Here is a 26,728-nt window from a genome sequence, read left to right on the forward strand (position 1 = left end):
CTTGGATCATTGAGTCAGGACAGATGATAAGACAAGCAAAATCCAATCACTCTTCATGTGACTATCATGAGGAGCTGTGGCTCTACCAACCACAAATTCACCCCACCAAACATCCAACACAGATTATAAACACATTAATATAGAGAATGAATTTATTCTATTATTTTTTACCAAGGAAACACCATTTCAAGCAATTTGGGGTGCGTATTTTAGCAGATGAAAATAGGAGACGCACTCAGAATTATAGCTCACAATTCATGAAGTCCAACATAGTTGAGTGATATTCAACTTATCAGAGAAAAAATGTGATTTCCAACCAGGCAACAATTTAGCACCTATAGCTAAGCATTCTTCTTCAAACACCCAGTGTTGGAAGATAAAGTTGGAATTTGCTTCAAATCTGCACAGAACAAATCTAACCCTGAGAATCCTTGTTTGCATATTTTAAATGATGGATGACACATTTCTAATGATGATTTTATGGAAATATGTCTGATTTTAAATTCATTTTTGCACATCACTAGTTAGACTACTGATGACTTTTTTGCTGTACTTTCTGAAATTTGATTTCATCTTTCCATATTAAGGAACCTTATTTTGTTCCTTACACCTAACTTGTATATGTCTGCCTTACGGTACAATAGTAATTTTACTCCAACCCTTCTTTAGGACTGGCTGTTTTGTTGGAGATAATCTAACATTAGGTCAGATTAGAACAAGGATGGGTTAACATAGTCTCATGAATTACTGGGACAGAAACTAATTTTGTTTACCTGTTAGCAATAGAAAATTTCATCTATTTATAATCATAATTATTCACTTTCAACTTTTTGGGGTTAGTTGACTTGATGCTAGATACTGGATATTTTTGTTTGAGTGTGTTTCTATTTTTTTAATTATTTATTTATTTATGCATACAAGAGCTGGGGTACAGGCCACAGATGTGGGGGGGTGAGAGGATTCACCAGAGACAGAGTGGGGAACAGAACAGGCAGACTGACTGACATGCGCTGCTGAGGGGAGCAGCTGGCGAGACAGGAGAGGTCTGCTTCACCATGTGGGTAGCTCCCTGGCCAGCTGGCAATCGAACTCGTGCTGCAGAGGCTGTGGATTGCCTCACAGTGCGGCACTTAACCCCTTGCGCCACCAGGGAGGCCCATGTGTTTCTATTTTTTGACTCTATATCAGGAGCTAGAAATGATATAGAGTAACCAGCCTACTCAAGGTCACCTTGACTCAGACAAATTGGCACTGGAGACAGTGGGAAGATTGATTACATCACAGCCTCATTTCTACATCCTTCCTTGTGTCACTCCCTTTGCCTAGGAACCGTGCAGAACCCTCTGGATTGGGGTTTTCTTCCACCTCTTGACTCTGGGCACACCTGACTTTCCTTGGACAATGCCATGTGACTGTGACACTCCCAGCCCCCAAGCAGGGGTCTGAACAGTCCTTGCTTAATTTTGCTCACTCTCTAACTCCTCTGAGATTGCCTGGAGAAGATGCCTGGCTGGCCAGCTGTAAGGAGAGACACAGAGTTGTGTTCAAGATGCTCCAGCCATCCCAGCAGAGGCCAGGCTAGGTCAGCCCATCCCCAGCTACTCCCAGACAGGGAATGAGCCCAGTGGAGGCAAGGAGACTTGCCCCGGTGAACCCCAACTCATCAACAATGCACAGATGTCTAAACAGAATAAATGCTTATTATTTTAAGCCACTGGATTGGGGATGACTTATATATCATTGTTTTAGATAACTGATAGAAGGTGGCATTGTCAACACCGAGGTTTTGGTTACATTGGTGAGGTAGCATTTCTCAAACTCATTCATTTTGTCTTTTAATGGTCAGAGCAGGCCAGTGGGGACCTTCAAAAATTTGAAGTTTAGTGACTTAGAAGCCCAGGAGAGAAGGCAGAGGAGTCTGTGTTGTCCCTTCTCTCCTGCAGCTGAGTTCAGGATGTGGGGGACAGTGGGTGTGGAGTCAGGTGAGTGAGGGTCCTCACCGGTGACAGCAGTTCCTCTCTTCTCCTTAGACTCATCTTCAGCCCAGGGCACCTGGAGTTTGAAAGTGGTTGTTTTTCTTTGTGTCCCACACGCTGTGGTTGTCATTGATGGGCAGATGACTTACCACTTATGGGAAGAGAAAGCTACCAGGAAATCTCTCTTCCCACCTCCCCCCCAGGAAGTATTTAAAATGTATAGATCATGCTTTGCTAGTTGCTAAATAACTAATGCAACTTGTTCAGTGGATTACAAGGAACTTCAGATCACATTTGTTTTAGGATTTCTGACTTTGAGAAAAATGTTGAGTTTTGTTTTGGTATTTTTGTAGTCAAATATGGAACTCAGTACAAATGTATATCTAGAAGGGGTTCTCATTTAATAATGATAATAAGGCTTATGTCTGTCTTATTTTTTTTTTAATAAACCCTGTTGAGCTCCATGTACTCATTAGATTAGAGTTATTGGGGAGAAAAGGAATGCAAAAGCTTAAAATAACCCTGAGAAATATTGTTTGGGTGATTCTGCTCACAAATCATCTTGTTTCACAAGATTCTGGAAAGCACCATTGCTTCCCACTGCAATTGGCACATTTTGTTGCTTGAATTTTCCAGGTGACTCACCTGAAAGTTGAGCTAAAAGCAGACTGACCAAGAGGGTTTCCCAAAATGACAGAAGCGATACTTGAGACTTGTCAAGTGGGAACGCCTCCAGTGTCCTCTCTGTCTCTCTCACTGCTTTTATCTCTGCAGGGCTGACCCACTTGGAAGATTTGGGAATTGTTAGCTCATTAGTTGCCTTAAAGATATTTATATGATAACCTTTGGTAATAATGACTGTGATAATGTGCACAGGGCACCCCTTCTATCTTTAATTTCCTTAAAAGTAAATGGAGAATTACAAAAACATCAGGAAGCAGGCATCACTACTGGGAGTTCTAGAAAGGTGCTCTTAAAAGGCTAGGAGTATTGTAATTCAGGTTTTTTCAAAATGAAGCAAAGCAGAGAGGGCACAGCATTGACTAACAATGTTAGAAATGTCCCAGTGGGGAGTCATCAGGACAGTGAGTCCTACAGGCCATGGTGGGGCTTAAATAAATGCCACTGTGTCCACTTGGTGCCTTGATCATGGATGTGAACTGATAGCTGAAGAAAGTGTTGTCTTTAGAGTTCATGCAAGATTCACATCAAGCAGTGACGGAGGTGAGATTTCTATCTGATATTGTAAACAGCAGTCCGGAAAAGCAGATTGGACAAGATTTTCCACGAACTGCATATTATGTCTCAATGAAAGAGAAGAAAAGATTAAAGACTGGGCCTTAGAGAGTGAAGTGGAACTCCTGAAAGAGTTTCATCTTTTCCATTTCCTCAGCCTTTGAAACAGCTACCCACACATGTAATTTGTAGAAACTTACCTTGCTGCTTAAGGTCTGCAAAGGAAATTTTAAGAAAAAGATAGACGTCCACGAATGATTCCAAAGAGCATAAGCCATCCTCATTAAATATAGATGTAGCGCAACATCTGAACTCAATGTTCTACCAAAGAAAATTTCCGGAGGTCTGGAAGGAGGATGTGCAGAAGCTTTTATTTCTGCAAGAAATAATTTCTGTAGGAAAGGACAAATTACAAAAAGCTCTCAGGGCTTTCAATAAAATGCTGAAAATATGGAACAGAAGCATGAGCTGGTAACACAAAACACTGCAGGTAAAAAAGGGAGCAGGTAGAATGTAGAAATGTGGTTGAATTGAATGTGAGTGGAATAAGGTAGTCTAAAAAAGGGGACCAAAATATAACAGCCATGCGTGAGAGGGACTATAATTTGCATTAGGAAGATTAAAATGGAAAAGATTTTTCCATAATGCAAGGAACATGATGTGATGGCAAGTCGGGAAGCTCTTGGCGAATTTAGATGATGGGCTTAAAGGGATGAAATAGATGGGAAGGTCCAGGCAGATGTCAGGGGAGGACCGTGGGGGATTAAATGACCTCAGACTTAGTCTTCCTCTGAACGGTGAGTGCAAAAAGAGATGGATCCAGGCTTTCAGAATAGTAAAGAAAAATTTTTTATGTCTAATTTTTTGACTTTTCATTCACATGAGAATTCAATTGAAGTACATTTTCATATATTAATTGGCTAAAAGTAAGCCACTAAAGATGTGCTCATCTTAAGCCATCAGAAATAAAAAGATAGAAAGGGAAAGGAAAATTCAAATTTAACATGGACTGCATTAGAGGACCATTTGGCATAGAATGGAGTCTGAATGATGATTGTGGTAATAGTTGTAAAATGAATCAATTAGGTCTTCAATAGCTATAGGAACTGATAAAAATAAAAGGAAAATGAAGCAAGTTATATTAACAGAGATGAAGTAGGAGGTGAGCGTGAGGTATATGTAAAGCTATAAATGTTTTCAAGTCGCGATACGTAGAAGAAATATACATATTTCTGATCTAAACACTATAGTTACTTGTGAGATTTTTTTTCACCTGAGTTATAATATAACATGCTGTGCAGAATTGTGCACACCATGAAGTGTAAGGTGTGGCATGTAATTATCAGGAGAACACCAGTGTAAGCACCACCCAAGTGAAGAAAGACCTTCAATGTCTGGAAATCTGCTTTGCTCTCCTCCAGTGGTGATTCCACACCTTCCTCCAATTTCCCCTCATCTGATCTTCCCTTGCTTTCAGATAACATGGTGTGGTTGCCTAAATAATATGCTCTGCTTTTGCCGACTTTTGAAATTTATATAAATAGAATAAATGCATTATTGATACTTTGTAGGTTTTTTTTTTATTTTTGCAATTTGTCACCCTAAGCTACAGCTTAGTTTGTTTGCTTGGATGACTCTGTAGGATTTCGTTGTTTAGTCAAACAATGCATCTTTCTACTCTTGATGAACTTACAAGTTACTTGCAATTCTTGGCTTCAAGTATTTTGAAAGGTGCTGACATATTAAGTTGGAAAAAAAAGTATGGTTGAAAAAATAAGTCAAAACATAGTTTATCAAGTGAATGGTAAACAGAATACAGCAGGGAAATTTAAAATAAGAACTGTAAAATGAGATAACAAAAGAAAATCCAAATACATAATAACAAAGGTATTACCTATTTAAAAATTTCATAAATGCATATCAACTATTTTTTCAAATATTTATTTATTTATTTATACAAGAACTGGGTACAGTCAGAAGCATGGGAGGGTGAGAGAATTCACCAGAGCCAGAGTGGGGAACAGAACAGGGGAGCAACCGGCGTGGCAGGAGAGGTCTGCGCACCATGAATGTATATCAACTATACAATGACCCAGGCAAAGAGGAAAAGTACCTTGCAAAGCTATGTCAAAGAGCTCGTAGTCTTAATATGCAAAGAGCTATTACAAAAAAATAAGAGAAACAAATGCTTTAATAGAAAAGTTGGGCATAGATGCAAGGTGACAAATTCACCAAAAAAAAAAAGAAAAAAAAATTTCAGTGAAATTGCCAGCAACCAACCAACCAACCAGCTCAGTTTCCCTAGTGATTGTAGATTAGAAATTAAAATAGCTGTTTGGTCTTAAGCTATGATCAATATATGTTGACCCCATGGAATTCCAAAGTTATTTAGACCCTTGTGTATTCCTAGGGCATATATTCTTATGTCATCCCAAAACTCTAAATACCTATTTATAGGAACTGTCTTGGGAATCTATGTGCTATAGTTCATTTTTATACACACACACTCATTAGTATGAGGCGTTCATATATATCAAGGGGGAGAAGGAAACAAGTAGATAATTTTATGGAACAATTTGGACAATTTCAAGTGGAAAAATAGATAGTTCTTGAAATTTCTGTGGCATATCACCTTCCGAGAAGTTTTTGTGACCTTTTGTGGTGAGATGTCTGCATCTTACGATGTTGTATTATCTGGTTTGTTTCTCCCCACTTGCACTCTGTGGCTTGCCTCTCCCTGTCATCCACAGCTCCCTCCACCCTCCCCAGAAATGTCTCCTGTGCTGGTGATACAGCGGGTTCCCAGTTACCTTGGCTTCTGCTGACAACCTGTTCCCAGTCTCCTCATGTACCCCATGAGCTCATTAGAGCTTTTCCTAAACAAGACTGCTCTTTAAAAAGAATTGACTGCTGGATGCTATCAATAGAATAATAATGGTCCTGACACTATATTAAGACAAAACATGGGTCTTCCAAAAAGATGGCATGGACTGTGGGCTGCTTTAGAGCATCTCCTGCTGGTCTGTTGTATCTTTCCTTCTAGGGGATATTCATTGGTTCTCCACTCTCAGCTGAAAAACTCTGGACAAGCTTGAAAATCCTTGAACCAAGTATTACCCACACTGTAGGTACCCTCTTTCAGAACTGTAGTTTCTAAAATTTAGGAGGCTACTCTTCACCCCTGATGCTGTGGTGACTAGTAACCATCTTGTTCTTGGCCACAGTCATAAAGGTTGTTAAAAAATCGAATGTGCTTTAATCATAACTTATATGGAATTCAAGGATTTGGAATACTGAGCCCTCTTCCTGATCTAAAAATATGAAACAGTTAAGTATTCCAAGTCATCAGGGCTCCATATTTCATTAATTCCAAGATTTACTCACATAGCTATGTGCATATAAATATAGGATTAAATAAGATACAGATTTCAGAGTCTACTACAATTTAAAAAAAATTGAAAATTTTATATGGGAAAAATCAGATTTCCTTCAAATCCTTGACTTCAAATAAAAGAGGGAAAGGGGATTGGAGAATAATTATTTAGTGACTAGCTAATGCCCTAGGTGTTACCTTATTGAATCCTCATACAAATTCTAAAAGGCAGGTCCTATTATTATTTCCACTTCCAAATAAGGAGAGAGGTTTAGGGCAGTTAATGCTTGTCCAGGTCTCAAAACTAGCTGTCACAGAATCTGCTTTGTAGGTAACTTTCACCAGAAAGGATGACAGCATGTTGACAATGTTTTTACTTGTTTCATCTAAATTACACAAATTACCAGGATAATTGGATTTTCTGTAGTGAAAATCTGACTAAGCTGGTGAAACTTGAAAGTTTTAGCATTTCTTGGGATGTTCCTTGGTTATCATAAGTCTGTTGGCTGCCCTTGCTTTAAACTACTATTTTTTAACCATTGTAGTGGTTGCTTTAAAATTTTTTTCTTTATTTGTTACTAATTTCTACTACCACTGTTTCTATTACCTCCAAGATACTGACATTCACCACTGGATCACTGCAGTTAAGGCACTCTCTTAATTGGAAGAGGGTGAATGTTAATCATTTTCATTATTATTATGATATTTTCAATGCCAAGAGTGCCCAGGAGGCTTTTTAATATGGAAATCCACCAAATTATAATAGGAACAACTTTACTCCTTCCCTGTGTGGTTGTAATTTAAAGGTAAAAATAGGTGCAATACGGCTAAATGGAATGATTAGTAGGTTTCAAACATTGTGACTTTACAAGCCATGAATACTGACTTTTCCCTGTGGCCTCCTTCTGAGATGTCTGCAGGAAATTCAAAGCCTGGCACAACCATCTCACCATCACTTTGTAGAACACACAACTTAGTTTTTAAAGTGTTAATGTCCTTCAGTATAAGAACAAACCTAATAGGGCTCACTGTTGATTTGCTTACCCCTAAGACAAGAAAACCAGTTCTTGACCTTTGGGAACTATAAGGTGAGCATCAGGTTTGGAAAGGTGGCTAAAAACTAAGGAGATTTTTCATCCATGGTTCTCTTGAGCTCGAGTCAAAAAGGTAATTTGAAAGTGGCTAACTTTGGCTGTTAGATCCCAGAACCAAGAGTTTATGTCTCCCTCAGTTTTGCTTCTGCCTTTTTGTACATTTCTCCTAGTTTCACTGACTTTCCAATCATTGACACAATTATGCAATTTTGAAAGCACAACTTTATACCTCCCTAGGTGTGTCTGCTTCACTCACCTTCCATCAAAGTTCTAGTACCTATATCCTCCCAGCTTCCTGCCCCATCCCTCTGGTTATCACTGTATTTTGCACAGTGTCTAAGAATTATTTTGGTTGTGTTTTTCCAGTTCAGTTTCTATATTTCACAAATGAGTGAAACCATCTGGTAACAGATTTTCACTTTCTGGCTTATTTCACTTAGCATCATCCCCAAGATCCACCCAATTTTGCTCCCAAAATGCACTATTTCATCTTTTTAAATAGCTGAGTGGAACTGTATTGAGGACACATCCTGCAGTTTCTTCCCCTGGTCACCTGTCAGGGGCATTTAGCTTGGTTCCTCACCTTGGCTACCGCGAGTGGCGCTGCTGTGAACAAAGGTGTCCCTGCACTTATTTGTGAAGGACATTTCCAATTCCGAGGGGGAAAAAAAAATCCTTGAAATCAGCAATTGCCCTTCTGAGTTTTCAAAATTCTCTAGAACATCATGCTACTTTAATATCTTTTGGAAGTTGAGAATATTCAGGTCTCCTTCCTTTCAAATAATTGGCATGAAAATTGTCTGCAGTGCTCGATGACGCATTGCTTTCTTGTAATGCCTTTTATGTATGAGTCACAAAGCATTTTGTAAACCATAACTCAGTTCTTGCAGCTCCCCGCAGAGGCAGGTCCCGTGAACACTGTTTTACAGATGACCATGAAACAGGTCTGAGGAGTTTCAACGAGCAGCCTAAGGTCAGGCTGAGTCAGTGGGAAATTCAGTCGGGGAAGACTGTGGAACTTTTGATCGGCTTCTTGAGTCCGATGCGTTAGGAAGAGCGAGGAATTTAAAAACGAGCGAGATAAATGGAGATCCATTTGAGGAACTGCTCTGCAATGAACAGTAATTGTTCTGATGAATTATTTAAAGTGTGTCTGAACTTACATGAATCTGAAATTGCAAGTATATTATTTCCTGGAAGCTCACCATGGCTTACAATTTTTTTCCTTCATAAATTGACCTTTGAACATAGCATTTATGTCTATACAATTGGGAAGTTGCAGCACTAACTCCTAGGGTAATTTTTGGTGGCTCCTGGTATGTGATATAGATCACTACAGAGGGAGATATCTCAAAGGCACAATAGTAGAAAATGCCATGATCAAGGTAAAGATAATTTGTATTGATGCAGTGTAATCTCTACATAGGTAATAATGAACAATTAAAAAACTGGAAGTCAGTTTGCATATCATGTAGTCAGTCCAATTTCTTGCAACCCTTAGGTCACTTCCCTTAGAGAGAATTCTATTTACTAAAAGTATTTGGAGGACTTCATTAGAGAATATTAGAAAATAGTGTGTGAGTGCCTGTGCCTCTATTAAGTCGAGATGATTTAATCACTGAGAGCTGGGTCATCTCTCCAGATTGGACCGGGTGTCTGCACTTTGGTAAGAGACACCAGATGATCAGGGTCTGCTCCTAAGCTTTCCCTGCTGAGACTTTTGGTTTTGATAGTTTGCCCAGGATTAGCAGGCACTGGGGACTGAGTCAAGTGAGCCAAACTTTAAAGAGACTGTTATAAAACCGAAGTGGAAATCAGATTAGCTTATTTGGGTGGATATTTAGTGCATTTTATTTCTAGTAGGCTAGGCCAATTGGAAAACTAAATTGATACTCGAAATCTACTTGAGAGTCTTGTTTAAGAGTTGGATGATCCGAATGATATGCTCATTATGTCTGGAAAGATTGTGTTTGCCTAGTGGACAATGAGAACATTAGCTTGGCCATCAGATGCCCTGCAGGTCTCTCCTCTTTGGCAATGATTACCTTACCCTTGACACATTTCTACTACTTGGATGCCATTTCTCTAATGATAATTATGATTTTGCCTGAATATTGGATGTGGAGACAATTTAGTCTGAAAAAAAAAAAAAACTCATCTAGAAACTATCTTCTCAAATCCTGATTATTTCTGAAGATGTTCCATATGTTTCATCCATTCTATCTATTTCATTTTAGATGGACTCTTATTAATTTCTAATACCAGACTCATTTTTCTAAATTATAGCTCCAGATTTGGAACAGCGGTAAACTTGGCACCATTTTTTCCAAATAATGCACAATTTAATAGTTTATGTTGGAAATAATGATTCCTTTTAGTTTTACCTAGCTATTTTTTTTTAGTAATTTTTCTCTTGTGCCCAATTTTTTTCAACATGTTACCTTTTTTTAAACCTCTCTTAGAATAATATCTAAATCTGAAAGCTTCAGAATCAAAAGTCATTTTTGTTGTTTGCTCACAGTGGGTTCCTGGGCAAAGAGAGAGGAATTGGTGACTGTGCTGACATAAATAGAGGAAAAATACTGAAGTTAAGGGATGAAGTATCATGTCCAGATGATTCCTTTCCTGAAGGGTCATTTTATCAACTTTAGTTCTTTTGTTATTTAGCAAAAGCAATTGCTGGCTTTAGGTTCACTTCACAGTTCAGTATCAAAGAAAACCATGGCCATAAAAGCAAGGACTGAGCAAAGTTCTATGATTAGTATAAGAAGACTGACCCTTTATCTTGAGCTGTGATCTTGACCCATGACTAAGTTGCATGCAGGGAAAGATACGTTTTCTTAAAACATAAAATATATTTGTGTTCAGTTTTGCCCTTGGCCTAAATAATGGAATTCAGCAATACTAAGAGACATTCAAGGAAGCCAACTCTTAAAATAAAAATTTGATGTTGAAAATGGCAGACTGTCTTGCAGTTGGGAATATTTGCTCTTCTCACTTTAATACTGGTATCAGATATTCTTTCAATATTAATGCCAGCTCTGTAGTTTTCAATTCACAACAAATTGTGAAACAATTCCATCTAACATACAAGGTCACATCGTCTTCAGAGGCCTGTCACTTTCTGGACTGGTAGAGTCCCCAGAGTTTCCAGTAACGCTTGGAGCTATCATCTCCCTCATTACATTGGTTGTAGAAGACCCTCAATGCACACTGTATCCATCCACAGATCATGGAGTTTCATAGTGTTTAATGGCAAATAAACCAAAAGAAAAGATTACTATTGAGTGGTTGAAGTTACTTGAAAGTGCTGAGAACTGTCTTTAGGCAGATCCATTGTGTTTGGGGCCTGCAGGTAAATCACTGGCATCCCAAGGCAAAGACTTCACATTGGAGAGTTTGAGGGAGTTGTTGAACATCCATTGGTACTAATTCTTGTACGAATCCCATTCAGAGGGAGATTCAGAGATGTCCCTCTGTTCTGAACATTTTGAATATTATGCAATAGGAAATTCAGATTTTCTAAGATTGTACTAAAACCATCTCAGGGATTTCCAGTTCCTGACTCCTGGTAACTTTGGGCATACAGTCATCTTAATTTCATGGCCTAAGTAAGATATCTGGTCATGTATGCTCATCCATAATCTTGTGACTCCCCTCCAAGAAGTGGGGTCGGCATCACCTTTCCTCTATCATGGACCTTTGTGAGGCACTGATACATAGAGGGTGAGGAAGGTGATGTTGTGTGACTGCTGAGCTGAGGCGAGAAAAACTTCTCACCTCAGTCTGTAATAGGCAGACTGAATGAAACACACTGCTGAGGGGAGCAGCAGGCCAGACAGGAGAGGTCTGCTGCACCATGTGGGTAGCTCCCTGGTCGGGGATCGAACTCGTGCTACAGTGGCTGCGGACAGCTGCATAGGTTGCGTCTAAACCTGTTGTGCCACCAGGGAGGCCTGGGATTTTCACTCTTGGAACCAGATTGTGTCCCTGTCATATGAAGAGTCACACATGCATATCCCAGTGGGCAGCAAGAATCAGTTGCCAAACACATGAGTGGATGAGCCATAAACAGTCCCCAGCTTCCCTTTGCTGCCTTGCAACTTACAGCAGAGACAAACCAGCCTTGCTGTGCTTTGTCCACATTCCAGAGCCAAAGAATACATGAGAATAATAGATGGTTGTTTTCATTTCTAAGTTTTAGGGTAACTTATTATAAAGTAATTGGCAGGTAACAGAAGGAGCAGGGCTCTCTCTGGTAGTATATACACGTATGTGTGAGGGGTGTGAAGTGATCACATTCTCTGAATGAACATGATTTGAATTAGACAAATATCTCTTAAACTGTCTTATGAAATCATCACACCATTTAATCACTGACGTGCCTTTATTATCATAACATTTTGCCACCTTTCATGTGAATAGCTCAGTATTGAACAAATCATTTTATTTATATCAATTCACTGTTTAAATAAGAAAACTTGTTTAAACCTCATCCTATGTAATGATAACTATGAAATTATGCTTGGATAACCTGCCATATTTTATTGATACATTAAAAAATGAATACATGAAGATTAAAGCTGAAAAGTATTTGTCCATCTGCTGCCTAAAATAATCTTGCATTCCATGGTTAATGCACATCTCATTTTGGAAAAAAGTGTCCAATTTGAAAAAACAACTCTGATGTCGAACTGACAATGATGAGGTCTTCCAACCCTTTGGTGTTTGGGGTGTCAATTCTTAGGGATTGTCCTGTTAAGGAAACAACAGATGATCAGTGTTACCTGGAAGAAACTTAAAAATATGCCTGCCATATAGCTATGTTTCAAGACTTCCTCATATTCTTATTTGGTCATTTCAGAAATGGCTCAAAAAATCTAAATCTTACTTGTTTGGGGCTCAGTTTGTGTATAAGATTTTCCCTAGGATTGTATGCACAGAGATATGTATGACTCTTTAGGTGTTCTGCACTGGGGATTTAAAGGACCCCCTGTTTTTCTTAACTCAAATAGAAAGCGTTCGGAGTCTCGTGTCTTGAAATCAATTTTCTACAAGCAGAGCTGGAGGAAGTTCAAGAATTTTATTTCCAGGATAGTGAAACAGGAGCTGGGAAGCCTGAACAAGAAAGTGTCATCAAATCTACCACCATTGCACGCAACCCAGGTGCGATTCGACGGAACTTTCTGAAATAGCTTCAGAACTGTGCCAGGAAGACTAAAGGCAGGAGTTCTTGCCCCTTGGTTGGCTTTCCCTGTTGCTCACACATGATCTCACTTCTAGGCAGTATCTACACGAGTTTGGAGTACATTAGCATGGACTTCCCTTGCCATGACATCAGCAGAGACCTCAGACAGGAAGCAAGAAGTAGGAGGAGCCCAAAGTGAAGGGAGTAGTGTCTGCATGTAACGCCTCTGAGATGACTCTTGTGCAAAGAGGATGCTACGAGAAACTTTGAACTAGTGTCCAAGAATGTCTGGTACGCTTGGCAAAGCTGTCCCCTGTCTGGGACTTATTTTCTTATTAGTCAGGTGGAGAAATGGACTCAATTCTGTTGTGATAGTCTGAGATGGTGCTGACCTAATGTTACAATCCTAATCCCCTGGATGGACACAGCAGGTCAAAGAGGGTGGTGTTGAAGGGGCAGAAACACAGGTGAACTCTGTGATGCTAAGACAAGAACTACCTTTTACTTCTCCTGTCTCCTACTTGGCTCCTAGCATCCTTTTTGTGCTGGGTATCAGTAGGTCCTGAACAATTCTGGATCGGGGGAGGTAACACATCCAAGTGACTTGGGGTATTCTCGCTTAGGCTCGATACTTACACCTCCCTCATCTCTGGTCATGCATGGGGCCACCTCTTATTACTTGAAAGAAAGGGACTGGAGTTCATTTCCCACAGGCTTTCCCAGGCAACAACTGGATTGTGGCCAAACATCTTAGCATTTTATTTACCTTTGTTGACAGCATTGTGATCTTGATCCTCAGTGAAGGGACACATGAAAAATTACATGAATTTGAAATTAGGCATCAAGAGAATGAGAATGGTGGTTCAATTTAGGATTTCTCAACCTTGACACTATTCTCTGAGGGTTTATTTTTATACAAGTCATGTAGCTGGTGATTGCTATTTTCAAATTCTAAAAGTAGCAACTTGCTTCTTTCACCTCTACTTTCTGTCCTACCATTCCCTCCAGCCCCAAAGATTCAAACCTTCTGATGATTGATGCTTTTTAAAAAGAGTTTGGAAAATGAATTGCAGTTCTGTTTTGTGGTGCAAATCACTCAGCCTTTGGGGGTTTATAATGTCTTGGTTAATAAGGATTCTGGAGATTTAACCCAGAGGTCTGTATGAAGTTCAGAAATAAAAAAGCAGAACAACTCAGCCAAGATGTATTTAACTTTTAAAACAACCATTAGGTTATGCACTTAAACTTTTAAATTCCCTTTTTATATTTCTTAAGAAGTAATGAATAGCTTCATTTTGAGAGTAGAGCATCCTGAAAATGTGCAGAGTGACAAAATTTCATTTTGTATCTATTAATTTTTCAGCAAGTTCATGATTCCTCCTGTTGATGAGGCTAAATGGTTTTTTCGAGCTGGTATTGGTCAACATTATTACTAACTTTGTGATGAAAAAGATCCTTCCTGCCTATCAAACCTTCAGCCTCCCACACCTGCTGAATTCATTTTACCCTCCATTGCTCGGTCTTGTAAGTGATCTCTGTGATTCAGCTTTGAGTGAAAGAATTGCTCATTTTCAGTCTGTGATAATTATTGTGTAAGGTTTAGATTGTTCTGTACAAACGAGAGCAAATTACCCATCAGAAATGAGGATAATGGGTAGCAGCTCCTTACGCGCCTCTCAGCGGCTCTCATCAGCCCTCCCCTTACTTCACGCTCTGTAGACGGAGAACAATCTTCCTAAGACTTTTTGCTGAGTCGAGGTTTCACGTTGCATATATCTATGCAGTGGGAGCTTACGAGTGGCATGATTTCTTCTTATATTACAATGAAAGGATGATTTATTGATTTTCTTTCACAACATTGTAGAATTAGAATTGTGTAGTTTCTTCCAGCTCCACTGGTTGACAGTGCATGCTTCTTTCCATTTGCAACTTACAGTGAATCCAAATGAAGTGCCTAAATGCTTGCATCTGAAAACAGAATGTGTGACCATCATAATAGCTTTCTAAACTTTACATCGGATAGTGTAAGATACCAGCCTTATTCACCTTCTAGAGAACCTGCCATTTTTGCAGTTGTTAATAGAAAGCAATTTTGCAGGTGTTAATAGAAAGTTAAGAGGATCCCTTAGACTTAATTACTAAAATAAATGACTGGTTTGGTTTAATTTGTGACCAGAAGAGAGCTATTTATGAAATACCCTCTTTATTGGTTATTTATGCTTTAACAAAGTACCATTATTTTGAATTCTTGCTAATATGCTGACATGTGGGATTTCTCCCCTCATGAGTGGTCACCATAGCTCTCCCACCACCAAAGCACCCAGAATCTTCTACCAACTCCTCCCCTCCCCAACCCCTTCCCTCTCTGGATTCCTCAGATCCATGGTCAGCTTTCAAGCATAGGTTTTAAGGTTTGGCTTTGCTACTTTGTGTGGCTTCTCTCTATTCTACATGTAAGTGACACCATCCAGTTGAAAATTTTTTAAAGATGTATTTTTATTTATTTATGCATACAAGAACTAGGATTTAGGTCAGAGGTGCAGGGGAGCAGTGAAAGGATTCACCAGAGACAGAGTGGGGAGCAGAACAGGCAGACTGACTGAAGTACACTGCTGAGGGTAGCAGCGGGCAAGCAGGAGAGGTCTGCTAATATGGCTGAGCCATGTGGGTCAGCTCCCTGGCTGGGCATTGAGCTCATGCTGCAGTGGCTGCAGATAGCTTCATAGTGCTGAGACTTTAACCCCTGCACCACTTTAACCCCTTAAAGGGATTTCAGAATTTGTAAATTCCATTTTGTTGTCCCTCCCCCGCCAGAAAGGTCGTGCCACCTAAAGCTGAAAAGTCATTTCACTTCTCTGTCATTCTCTAACAATTAGCTGTGTGCATTGCTACTACACATAATTACAATCTCTAACTGTAGCTTCAAGCTACAGTACCCTCTCTCTTTCTGCTCTGCTTGCATTTCATAGTGATCTTGCATTTCATTCTAATAATGTAAACATTATCCAAAACATGTAGAATGGAAGAACATATGAAATATCAGGACAGAAGTGCTTATAACTTACTTTTTAAAAATTTATTTTTGTTGTTAATCAACTGATGAAACTGGAAGAAATTTGAAGACTGCCTCCTTTGTAGTGTCAGCAGTGGAACACCAATTGATGGATTCTTTTTTATAATTTTTTGGTTGAACTTTCATGAAGGCACCTCATTATGTTTCAACATCCCCAACACAGGTTGACAGCTCATAGTGTTGTTTTATTGGAATCTCAGTCAAATATAAACTGTATCACCTTGGTCAGCTGTTCAGCCTCCCTGAACTTCAGCTTCTTCATGAGATGTGGTTCCTACTCCCTAGGGTCATTGGAGGCACCCAAGGCAGTGATGGAGGTGAACCCTCCAGTTCAATGCCTGGAAGAGAGTCATATGCTCAAAAATTTTCATTTCTTTTCTTCCTGAAGCTGCTGGAAGATATTTTTTTTTTTATAGATTTATTTATTTATTTATGCACAGAAGAACTGGAGTACAGGCCAGAGGTGCGGGGTGGGGTGGTGGGGTGAGAGGATTCACCAGAGACAGAGTAGGGAATAGAACAGGCAGACTGACTGAAATACACTGCTGAGGGGAGCAGCAGGCGAGGCAGGAGAGGTCTGCTGTGCCATGTGGGTTGCTCCCTGGCCTGCCGGGGATCGAACTAATGCTGCAGTGGCTGCAGATAGCTTCATAGGTTGTGTCTTAACCCCTTGCGCCACCAGGGGTTGATATCCTGGAAGATATCTTTTTTTAAGGATTCTTTTATTTGCAACCTCTAACTTTCAGGGAAAAAAAGGACTCAAGACAGGGTCATGACCTGTAAATGTCTCTGTCATTCCAGTAATAGGGCAGTGGGTACTGGAAACCTGGGTAACTTTACTACTGATTTTACTTATATATTTCAGTCACTTGATTATAATTTACATGATTTGGTGCTTTTCCACAGCAACCTATGAATCCATGGCTGGTAGAAGCCTGTAAACGACTCATCCATTTGTAAAACAAGCAACCAGCCCTAGTGCCCAGGGACTCAGACCTTCAAACACAAACTGGGACATTCTCAGGGTAGCAAGAGCATAGTCAAACATTGCGGAAAGTAGTCATCTCGTTAATTTCTCCCTGTACGTGCAACACGCGGCGAGTCACTGAGGGAGAGACAGCCTGATGCCTGGGAATTATAATACAGCCCATAGCACAGCATCACATTCTTTGGGTGTGTTATTAACCTCTTACTAGAGACGTGGTGAGCTCCCCGTGTGGCTTCAGTGGAATGGAGATGAATGAAGCATTTTGCAAAGGGACCTCTGATGAGTTCTAAGATAAAGCTACTTGCTTTGTGAATGTTTGAAATGCAGTTTACCTGGAGCCTCAAGTATGGATATATCCATTATTATTCTCTCTCCTGCTTCATGGAGCCAGGTTACAAAATGAGTCAGATCCTATAGTTGTTTTGATGTAGAAATAGCACTGACCACTTAAGCTACGTTAAAGTGATGCATTTTGCCAGAGTTGAAACGGTTGACTTGACTGTGTACAAGGAGAACAATAGAATCAGTCATTTTGGTGTTTAGAATTGACTATTTTGTAGTGGGATGGAATAAATGAGAAGCTGTTCTTACAAGGTTTCTCCAACAATAAAAAGCGTAATTAAATATTATTGCACACTGTTCACACTCCATTCATTGCCAAATATTGATTATGGCTTGCTTCCTCCTTTGTTTTCTTTCCTTTTTATCTGATGGGAGCCATGACTTTGAAGAACCTTTAGTTTGTCCATAAGAAAAACGCATCCTACCTAAAAGTATTTGTGTGAAAATAAATATATTTTGACTATATAGGGCATCTTGGGAGAAAGATGAACACTATGATAATTTAAAAAATTAACTAAATCCTGTTCCACTGGCATATATAAAACTTCTGAGTTATTCTTATCCCTTGTTAATAGATGAACCATTTTAGGGATAAGGGTCACCCAATTATTAGGAGGGGACTTGGCTACACATGCGGCCCTACTGCATTTTTTTTCTAATCTGTTTGTGGTTTGAACATAAAATGGGGAGTCCCACCACCTTCGAACCTTCCTCTGGTCACTTGCTTAATTTTTGAGCCAGTTCATACTCAGAATAGACATCCTGTGTCCTTTTCCCTGAGAGGTTTTGTCATCATCATCTTGAAGCATATTCAGGGAGGTTCCCCGGCCATGAGAAACTCCGTTATGTATGAAGAGTGGCTGATTAAGTTATGTTTAAAGCATATTAAGTGCCAACAACAAACCAACTAGAGTTTGTTGGGTTTGTCATTAGTCCTGGTCAGAGGGGAGAGAGTATGTGACGGCAGAAGGTTAGCACGGCTGGTATCACTCATGGTGTCAAGCAAGATGAATGAGGTACGTCCTGTGGGCTGGGATGATGGGATGACCAATAGCTTTGAAGCTGTCCATCAACCTTCTTAATTCTGGGACTAACTACAGGACAGAAGCCTTGTGATTTACTGACCAAACTACTAAACTTTCTTTATGAGGGCGAAGGCTTCTCAAGATACAATTAACCTGTAGATTCACAAGATGTTCAAGGGCAAGCTGATCTGAGGCAAAGAAGCCAGGAAGACCAGGGCGAGCTCCCCACCCACCAGCAAGGATATATATAAAAGCTCAGGAGCCAGAAGTGACATTCACATCCAGGAGCCAACTTCAGCCAGCCACCCTCTGCTCTGTCTACACCATGTCCTACAACTGCTCCACAAGGAACTACTCTTCCAGGTCAGGAGGACGCTGCACTGTCCCAGTGACCACCGTGGCCACCACGTCTACTCAGGATGCCGAGGGCCTGAGTGGCATCTATCTGCCCAGTTCCTTCCAGACGGGCTCCTGGCTCCTGGAACACTGTGAGGAGACCAGCTGTGAGCCCAGCGCTTGCCAGCCAACGTGTTACTCGCCAACTGCTTGCGCCCCCAGCCCTGGCCAGGTGACCTACACTAGACAAACCACCTGTGTCTCCAATCCTTGCTCAACTTCCTACAGCCGGCCAATCACCTTCGTCTCTAGTGGTTGTCAGTCCCCGGGTGGCATCTCTAATCAGTGCCAACCAATGGGAGGCATCTCTACTGTCTGCCGGCCAGTGGGGGGAGTCTCCTCTGGCTGTCAATCACTGGGAGGAGTCTCCTCTGGCTGTCAGTCAATGGGCGGAGTGTCCTCTGTGTGCCGACCTGTGATCTCCTCTGGCTGTCAACCAACCTGCGGGGTCTCCAGGATGTACCAGCGATCCAGCATGTCGAGCTGCCGAAGAACTTGCTGAGTGTGTGGGAGCCAGTGAGGGAATCAAGACTCCATGACCTGCCAGCTGTATTTCCAGGATCTTCCAGCAAGTTGCCTGCCCCCCAAAAAGCTCTTCATCGCTGACCGCTGTTCAACTGCCTGATGGCTGGCTGCTAGCCCTGCACAGGCTGCCTCGGGCCATCTTTAAGATGCTTCTGGCCGGCACCAAGCTGATTTTAAGGACTGACCACTGGTGGCGCACACGCCTCTGTATGTTTCCAGTCAATTTACCGCCTGTGCCCCAGTTTCTAATGGCTTTGGCGTGTTTTGATCTTGCTGTTTTATCTCCTGGCTTCTGCTTCGGTGCCTCTGAAAATGGGAGCTTGTCTTGCTCTGTATTTCTCAATAAACTTGCATTCCTTGGCATTGCAAATATGTGTCTTGATAGAGTAATTTATTTTTTGCTGTCTGGGAATCACCCTTTGCTGACCAGGGTCTGATTTTTCTTCTCGAAGCATTGAGTAGGTGGTCTGGTGAGGCTGCTTGACAGGCAAAGGGAGAGTTTCTGTTTTATTTGGTCAAAGAGTCTTTGGCCATGCAGTGAAGTAGAGAGACTTGGTCTCTGTAGTCCCTCCACTTTTTATGGGCCCACCGAATACTTCCCATTTAGGAAAAAAGAGAACTTAGCTGGGAAAACAGGTTGCTGGGAGAATTACAGAGAACAGGGGCAAAGGAGTCAGTTAGGGCCTGAGTTTTACTTAGAAGATCACAGCGGAAAACGCTGCAACAGGTGCCTCCAAGATCAGACAGGATGGAGGGGGCATGGGGAAGGTTGGGAAGTGAGTTTCCTGGTCCTGAGATCCGTGGTTGCAGAACCCCAGCTCTGAGTAGATGGAATCTCTGTGTCTTAGTAAATCAGGGAGGAGAGACTTAAAAACAAGCTTCAAAGACATGTTGCTTATGTTAATATGAAGCCTCATTTTGTGCTTGCTCCCATTGGAGCCCACTATGGCTGAAACAACCTCCTGACCGGGTGGTCGATGTGCTAACTCCTTTAGCCATTTTTCAAATTTTTTTTTAGAGAGTGAGAGCTGGCCACTGGTTGGCTTGGTTTTACCTTTATCTTCTGTTATGTCCAGAAAAGCATCTCCATATTTCCTTTACAGTGCGGGCTCAAGGAGAAACAGAAGAGATTTTAGGGAGAGTGGAGACATATGAGCAGCGGGTACCTTAGGCCGCAGTAAGAGCGCAGAGCCTGGTGGGAAGTCAGACCTTTGATTTTCGTTGTCAGTGCAAAATGGGTTTCTTATTTCACTTGTGTTTTATTCAGAGAGGCAACAAATAGAGATGATTTCAAGATGGATGGGATATTTTCAATGTTTCCTAATGTCAACTCTATTCTTAGAATTAAAGAGCCCTCTAATCAAAGACATGTTGGCATCTATGACTCAGAGTAAAATCTTATTAGAGCAAGACATGATTTCTATTTTACATGAGCTCCCTGCCTCGCTTTCTGAAAAGTGTTACTTTGGTTTTCAGAAATGCTCTGGTTTATTCTAAAACACAATTCATCAAGGGAACCCTCAGAGCTATTGCTCATTTTGGTCAATGCATGGATGATATGGAAAATTCATTTTTTTAGGGTTTTAAAATTATGTTTTTATTTTGTTTGTTTCGACTCAGCTTCCTACATGTCAGTATAAAATTATAAAGACAGACATGCCTCCTTTTTCTTTAGAGGGTTAATCACCTCTAACACATAAGAATTATGTATTAGTCATGTATAATAACATTAGTCATGTAAAATAACATAAATTTTTGCCAGGGCTACTGAACTTGGTGGTGTGAACATTTAAGGAACTTGCAGCTATCCTGCTGGTCTATTTCCCTGGCTTTATTTCTGTTTGGGGAATCATCTATTTTGCTATTAGAGCTATTTTATTTGCTCTTGAACTTAGGAAGTTTTGGTGCTTCTTTGCCTGATTTCATAGCACATGGTAACGTTTCCAAGTGTGTCCTTTTATAAGACAGGGCAGTTATTATTTCTCTCTCCTTGTCCTGGAACCTCAAAATGCTTGCGGTTACAATATCCTCCACCTGTGAGGAGGCAGCTTAGGGGTCTTTGGTTCAAATCCTGGTTCTGCCACCTGGCTGCAGCTTTGTTAGGCTCCCTAAACTTTAGCTCATTTGTCAACTGCAGGTAGTGATAGAATCTTATGCCCCTGTATTCAGAAATAAACTGAGATAGTATGTACCTTGAGCTGAGACCCTCTATCATCTGACACCAAAGTGACCTGGTATTTTTCATCTTTCTCTCTTTGGTTGCCCTGGCTGCTCATAGTAACTCCCGAGATTCTGAGAGTTTGGGGGAAGGTGACTTACTGTTTTCTTTCCTCTTCTCTGCACTTATGCTTTAGAAGAATTAGTTCATTTTATGGCTCTTCTTCCTATTCTATAGTCTGGTTCTTTTCCAATGAAAGGATTCAGGCATCTTAGCATCACTTTTTTCTCTGACTGCCACAAAAGTCCACTCACACAAGGCGTTTGTGTGTCTGACAGATTTCACTTTAAGTTCATGATGGTAGGGAACATTTGTATTCTAGTGAGGAAGATAACTTAAAATAGAATTTTAGACATCGAGAAGTTTCTTGGCTATTATCTCTTGGATATTATCCTATTCAGATCAAACCCAAGCCTTGCCCTCCCTCTCTCTCTTCAGCAAACAAACATTAGAGAAGTTCGAATGTTGCAGTTTCGATCCTACCTGCTGGTTCTATGGTGAAAATACAAGGCTGCTGAGACTCCTACCCTCTCAAGCTCATAGTTTATGAGATGCAGTAACTTATGTAGATGTCATACAGGGCAGTTCTCTAGACCTTTGATATTTTTCCCTTAGGTTGTCTCAGTGCTTTGCTTTTCCCTGAAAAACACTTTTAAGTACTTACTATGGTGCTATATCACATAAATTCTCTGAAAAGGATAAATTTTTCTACCCTTTTTTTTCTTTCTGGTGCTTATTTATAATACAACCATGATGAAAGCTGAATAGATAACCTGCCTCCAGGATACTTGATTGGAAATCTGGGAGGCACAAAGCTCGCGAGGCTCAGGGTATGCATTGATTGTTTGGGTGGTAAGAAAGACAGGCTGACGTGTTGAGATGCTGTTCCTGACAACCCTGCAGCACTGCCCTCTGCCTCCAGAGAAGGTCAAATGGTCTGATTTCTGATCTTAGCCTTGTGAAGGCTTTCCTATATTTTAACTGCCTGATAGACATCTCCAGAAAGATGTCTTATAATAAAAGTCAAAGAAATTTTCAAAACTCAAATTGGTTGTCATGTAGTTGTTAATTTGGGATGGGATGATAATATATAAGAATTGTACTAATGACAGTACTAAAACCTGTAAGAAGGACAGATGCTTACTCTTGAGCAAGAATTGGGTGTGTGAAGGGTGGAAGATGTGTAGGTTTCATTGCCATATTTTTACTGCCATAAAATAGTCTACTGTTGAAATTCCTTCATAAAAAGTGCCTTTTTCATTTTAGCTCTGAAATCTAGCCCCTAAATCATCTTTTCCCTCCATTAAACACAAATGCAGGTTATTTTAGAAACAGATCCACTGCAAAATGGTAGCAAAGACTGTTTAACTATACTGAAATATTCTTTTGACCATAGGCATTTATTGCTTCATACAACAGCATTGTAAATATCTCCTAAGTGAACTTATTGTTCCTATGTTCTCTCTGGATGGGACTAGCATATTCATCTTTCTTATTCTTCTAGAGTTAGAAGAGAGAGAGAGAGAGAGGGAGAGGGAGAGAGAGAGAGAGAGAGAGAGAGAGACAGACAGACAGACACTGAGGAAATGCTGATGCTGTAGTTCAAGTCTGAAAGCTGTCTACTGGTAGAATTCCCTTTTGTATATAGGAAATCAGTCTTTGTTCTATTTATGTCTTCAACTGATTGGGTAGTGCCCACCCACAGTAGGGAGGGCAATCTGTTTTGTTCAAAGTTCACTGATTTAAATGTTAATTTCATCCAAAACACCCTCATGGAAACATCCAGAATAATGGTTGACCACACAGGCACCATGGCCCAGCCAAGCTGGCACATCAAATTCACCATCACATTTATCTTAAAATCTATTGAAAGCAATAGATGCGAGATAAATCCTAATGAACACTTTTTCAAATATCAGGCAAAATCACAGCAGACAATTCAGCAACTAACGTTTTTGGAAACTAGTGGACATCAATAAAGATCCTGAGGGTGCTGAGACTAAGAGGGAGGGGAGAGGGACAGGCACAAGGGGTCACAAGGTATGTATTTTCCCAGAATTCCTCTGCTGCGCTGGCAGACTTTGTGAGCTCAGGTGTGATCTATGTTCCTATATCTTTTTACTGTGACATTCATGCAACTAGACATGCTGAGAGACTAGAAATCCTATGAAAAAGTAATGCATTCGGTAATCTGTGCATCTTTTTTGCCCATGGTAAATGATGAAATATGGAAATAAAACTAACTAGAAAATGAACTGATCTTACCTTAAAACTTACTCCTTGGACAAGAGTCCCAGCTATAAATCTTGGGATTAAGGTTTGCATTCATTTTCAAATCGATTTGATTAAAATGAAGGAAGAACTTAATCTCTGTGGTTGCTCTTGCCAAGATACTAATTCATGGGCTCTTCTCTTATCTCTGCATATAATTCTGGAAAAAGTTTGGAACATATTTCTTTTGAAAAGATTGAGAACCTGCAAATGGCCTGAAGGTATATATAAAGCTCTTCTAAAATCAGAAAGGTTGGGAGAGAGCAACCTTGCTTTTGGCAAGTTCTGGGGATGTGGAATTAGTTTGGGTGTTGGATTCAGTTCTACCACTTTAACAGGAAGTTGCATTGTTTGATCTTTCGAAGTCTCTCTATTCCTTCACGTGTAAGATGCAACTTCAAGATTGACTAAGGTCATGTTCATCACTGTAAAAGACAAAGGGCATCATCTCATCCCCTCACCACCACAGGACCTCAGATCCAGTCTTGAAAGGGCGTCCTGAGTTGTGGGTAGCTCTTCTCTCAGCAATGATTTAGAGACAAAAATACTTTCTAACTTTGTCCCCCTTCTAGTTTCAACAAGTGGCTTCCAATGTGACCACAGAGGATAATGATATGGGATTACATGTGTGGGGTTTTGAGTCAGCACTCGTCACTTCTCACATTCCACTAGCAAGTTTCCAGGCATGTGGCCATATTCAAGTGCAAGGGATTGGGTCCTATGTTCTAGATGCCCATGAAGGAGGAAAAGAAAATAGGCTTGGTGAGCAGGAGCCTGTGTCTGTGACACCTCATAATGTGGTTGAAAGAATGAAAGAGCGTCATGTAGAAGTCTGACTCTAAGTGGGCACCCTGCAAGGGGCGCTGAACCTGAATCCCTTCCACCTGTTCATCACAGGGGTTCCGCTTTAGGTAATAGGGCATGTGGGGAGGGATCCATTTGGGCACTAATCTAATACATTCAGGGATTACTTATAGCATTTAAGGATTGATTCTTAGGCAGCATTATTTAATTAATTAAAAAAATAATTTTTTAAAAATTGAGGTAGCACTTGTGCATACACTGTGTATGGCTGAGAAATAGAGGCTCCCACCTCTTCAGGTGTATGTCACAACACCGCACCCTCCACCAAAGCACCCACAGTCCTCAACCGCAGTCCATTGCGTTTCTACCTCCCTTTCCTCTAAACCCTCCTGCTCTGGTAGCCTCAGTTACAGCCGGATTTCTAGGATTTGTTGTGGTTTGGTGTTGTCTGACTCTATTTTGTTTCCCTTTCTTCCACCTGTGAGTGGAAAATACCTAGAGACACCCGGTGTTTGTCTTTCTTCTTCTGACTTGATCCATTTAACATAATCCCCTCCTGTTCCATGCACATTGTTGCAATAACCCCAAGGAATAGCCTTCTATACAAAAATCGACATGTAAATCATCAGTAATTACCTCAGAGGAGGTCATTTTGGTAATGATTATAAGGCTCAGGAATAATTTAGGAATTTCTTGAAATCAAATCAAATCAAATCTTGAAATAAAATGAGAATTCATCAGTCAACAGATTTATAAATGAAATACATTTGCCTCTAGTAAGAAGCATAAGCCACACAATGTCATCCTAAATTATCTACTTTTCTACTCTGGCCCCTATTTCCATGGTGTAACAGCGCCTTTTGTAGGATGTTAGTGCTGAACAAGACAGAGTGACTAATTTATACCACTCCCTCATTTAATGAATGAAGAAAGAGAAAGAGAGTGAGTCCCTTATCCAGTAAACATAGTCAGTGTGGGACCCACTAAATGGCTTCCAATTGAGAGGGTTTTTTTACATAAATATGCAGGGAACACTCTAGATTTTGTGGTTCTTTATTCACTCTCATTTGAGTTAAGCTGCAAGCAGAAGAGTTTCTTCACAATGTTGCAACTGTTAGATTCTATAATCTTCAACAAGGGCATCCTACTATTTTCCATTCAGCAATAATCTACAATGGATTGTAGATTATCCAAAATTCAATGTAAATGGGAGTCACATATACATGTGTGTATATATACATGTAGACTTATATATACTTTAATAATTTTGTTTTTGTTAAATCTGGCAACCGTATGCAGGATGCACTGGAACACTGTTCTTCACTCTTAAGACTTTAGCTGGCCATCTAACCAAAGGCCCGACCAATTCCTCCTGGAGTCTGTCCTGCCCCGTTTGACAGGACTCCAGCAGCACTCAGGGCATAGGATGGTGCAGTGAGGCTAAACTGGCATACAACTTAGCCTCTGCCAACTGGTGGGCTGTTCCAGGGGAAGATTCTACTGCCTCCTACCTGCTACTTTTGTTTATACTTTTATCATCTCAGGACACAATCACTGCCATTCTCCATCCTCAGCTGTGTCCAACTCTCACTACTGCTAGTCTTGGGCTTCTTATAAAATTTTTTTCAGTATGCGTATGTCCCACTTGAGCAAGGTTTTGGGACACGATTATACTACAAATCTGTTATTTACCTGAAATTCAAATGAAACTGAATCCTGTATTTAATCTGTAAAATTCTGCAGTCATCTTTGTTGGATGTTGTATTAATTTCAAAATGGAAAGAAGGGTTCTGTAAGACAAATGTTTGAGAAGTTCAGATGCAATTAATTTAGCATGATTTGTTTATTTAGTCCTCATATTTTTAACACTGCTACTACATATGTAAATCTCTGCTAGAGAGACCATTCCCATCTCTCTCTCTCTCTCTCTCTCTCTCTCTCTCTCCCTTTCTCTCTCTCTCACACACACACACACACACACCATGAAACCCTTTTATCTCAGAGCTGCTAGTGGGATGATTATTTTATGAAATGAATGTTGGAAAACGCTGATGAAGAGCAGCGTTGGATGACTCAGAGAAACCAGTTCACAGATGGATTCACACTTTCTCTATTGGAAGACAAGGGGAAGACAACCAAGACATTTATGTGAATCTTAAGTAGAAAAATAGAAACATCCACATGTCTTGCACAGGAGTCAGTACAGCAAAATTTTGATG

At 40.4% G+C, this 26,728-nt stretch overlaps 1 protein-coding gene across 6 annotated transcripts in view; it reads left to right on the forward strand.

The window, feature by feature from the left end:
• The first annotated feature begins 8,570 nt into the window (after positions 1-8,570).
• The window catches only part of LOC119256736 (keratin-associated protein 11-1), a 45,828-nt gene continuing 27,670 nt past the window's right edge, over positions 8,571-26,728 (forward strand). The window contains exons 1-4 of one of the 6 annotated variants that reach the window (XR_008553761.1): positions 8,571-8,800; positions 12,695-12,845; positions 12,963-13,158; positions 14,231-14,313. Coding sequence is in view for 4 of the 6 variants with exons in the window: in XM_037524500.2 (XP_037380397.1) it covers positions 18,621-19,193 (573 nt within the window). In the remaining 2 variants the exon portion in view is untranslated. Of the gene's footprint in view, positions 8,801-9,034; positions 9,065-12,694; positions 12,846-12,962; positions 13,159-14,230; positions 14,392-18,203; positions 18,287-18,420; positions 19,461-26,728 lie in introns of those variants that run through there. The other 5 variants (XR_008553762.1, XM_054700333.1, XM_054700334.1 and 2 more) reach the window with 5 other exon arrangements.

This window comes from Talpa occidentalis, unplaced genomic scaffold (assembly GCF_014898055.3).
Source record: "Talpa occidentalis isolate TD23 unplaced genomic scaffold, MPIMG_talOcc4v2.1 talOcc4.4, whole genome shotgun sequence".
Classification (NCBI taxonomy): domain Eukaryota; kingdom Metazoa; phylum Chordata; class Mammalia; order Eulipotyphla; family Talpidae; genus Talpa; species Talpa occidentalis.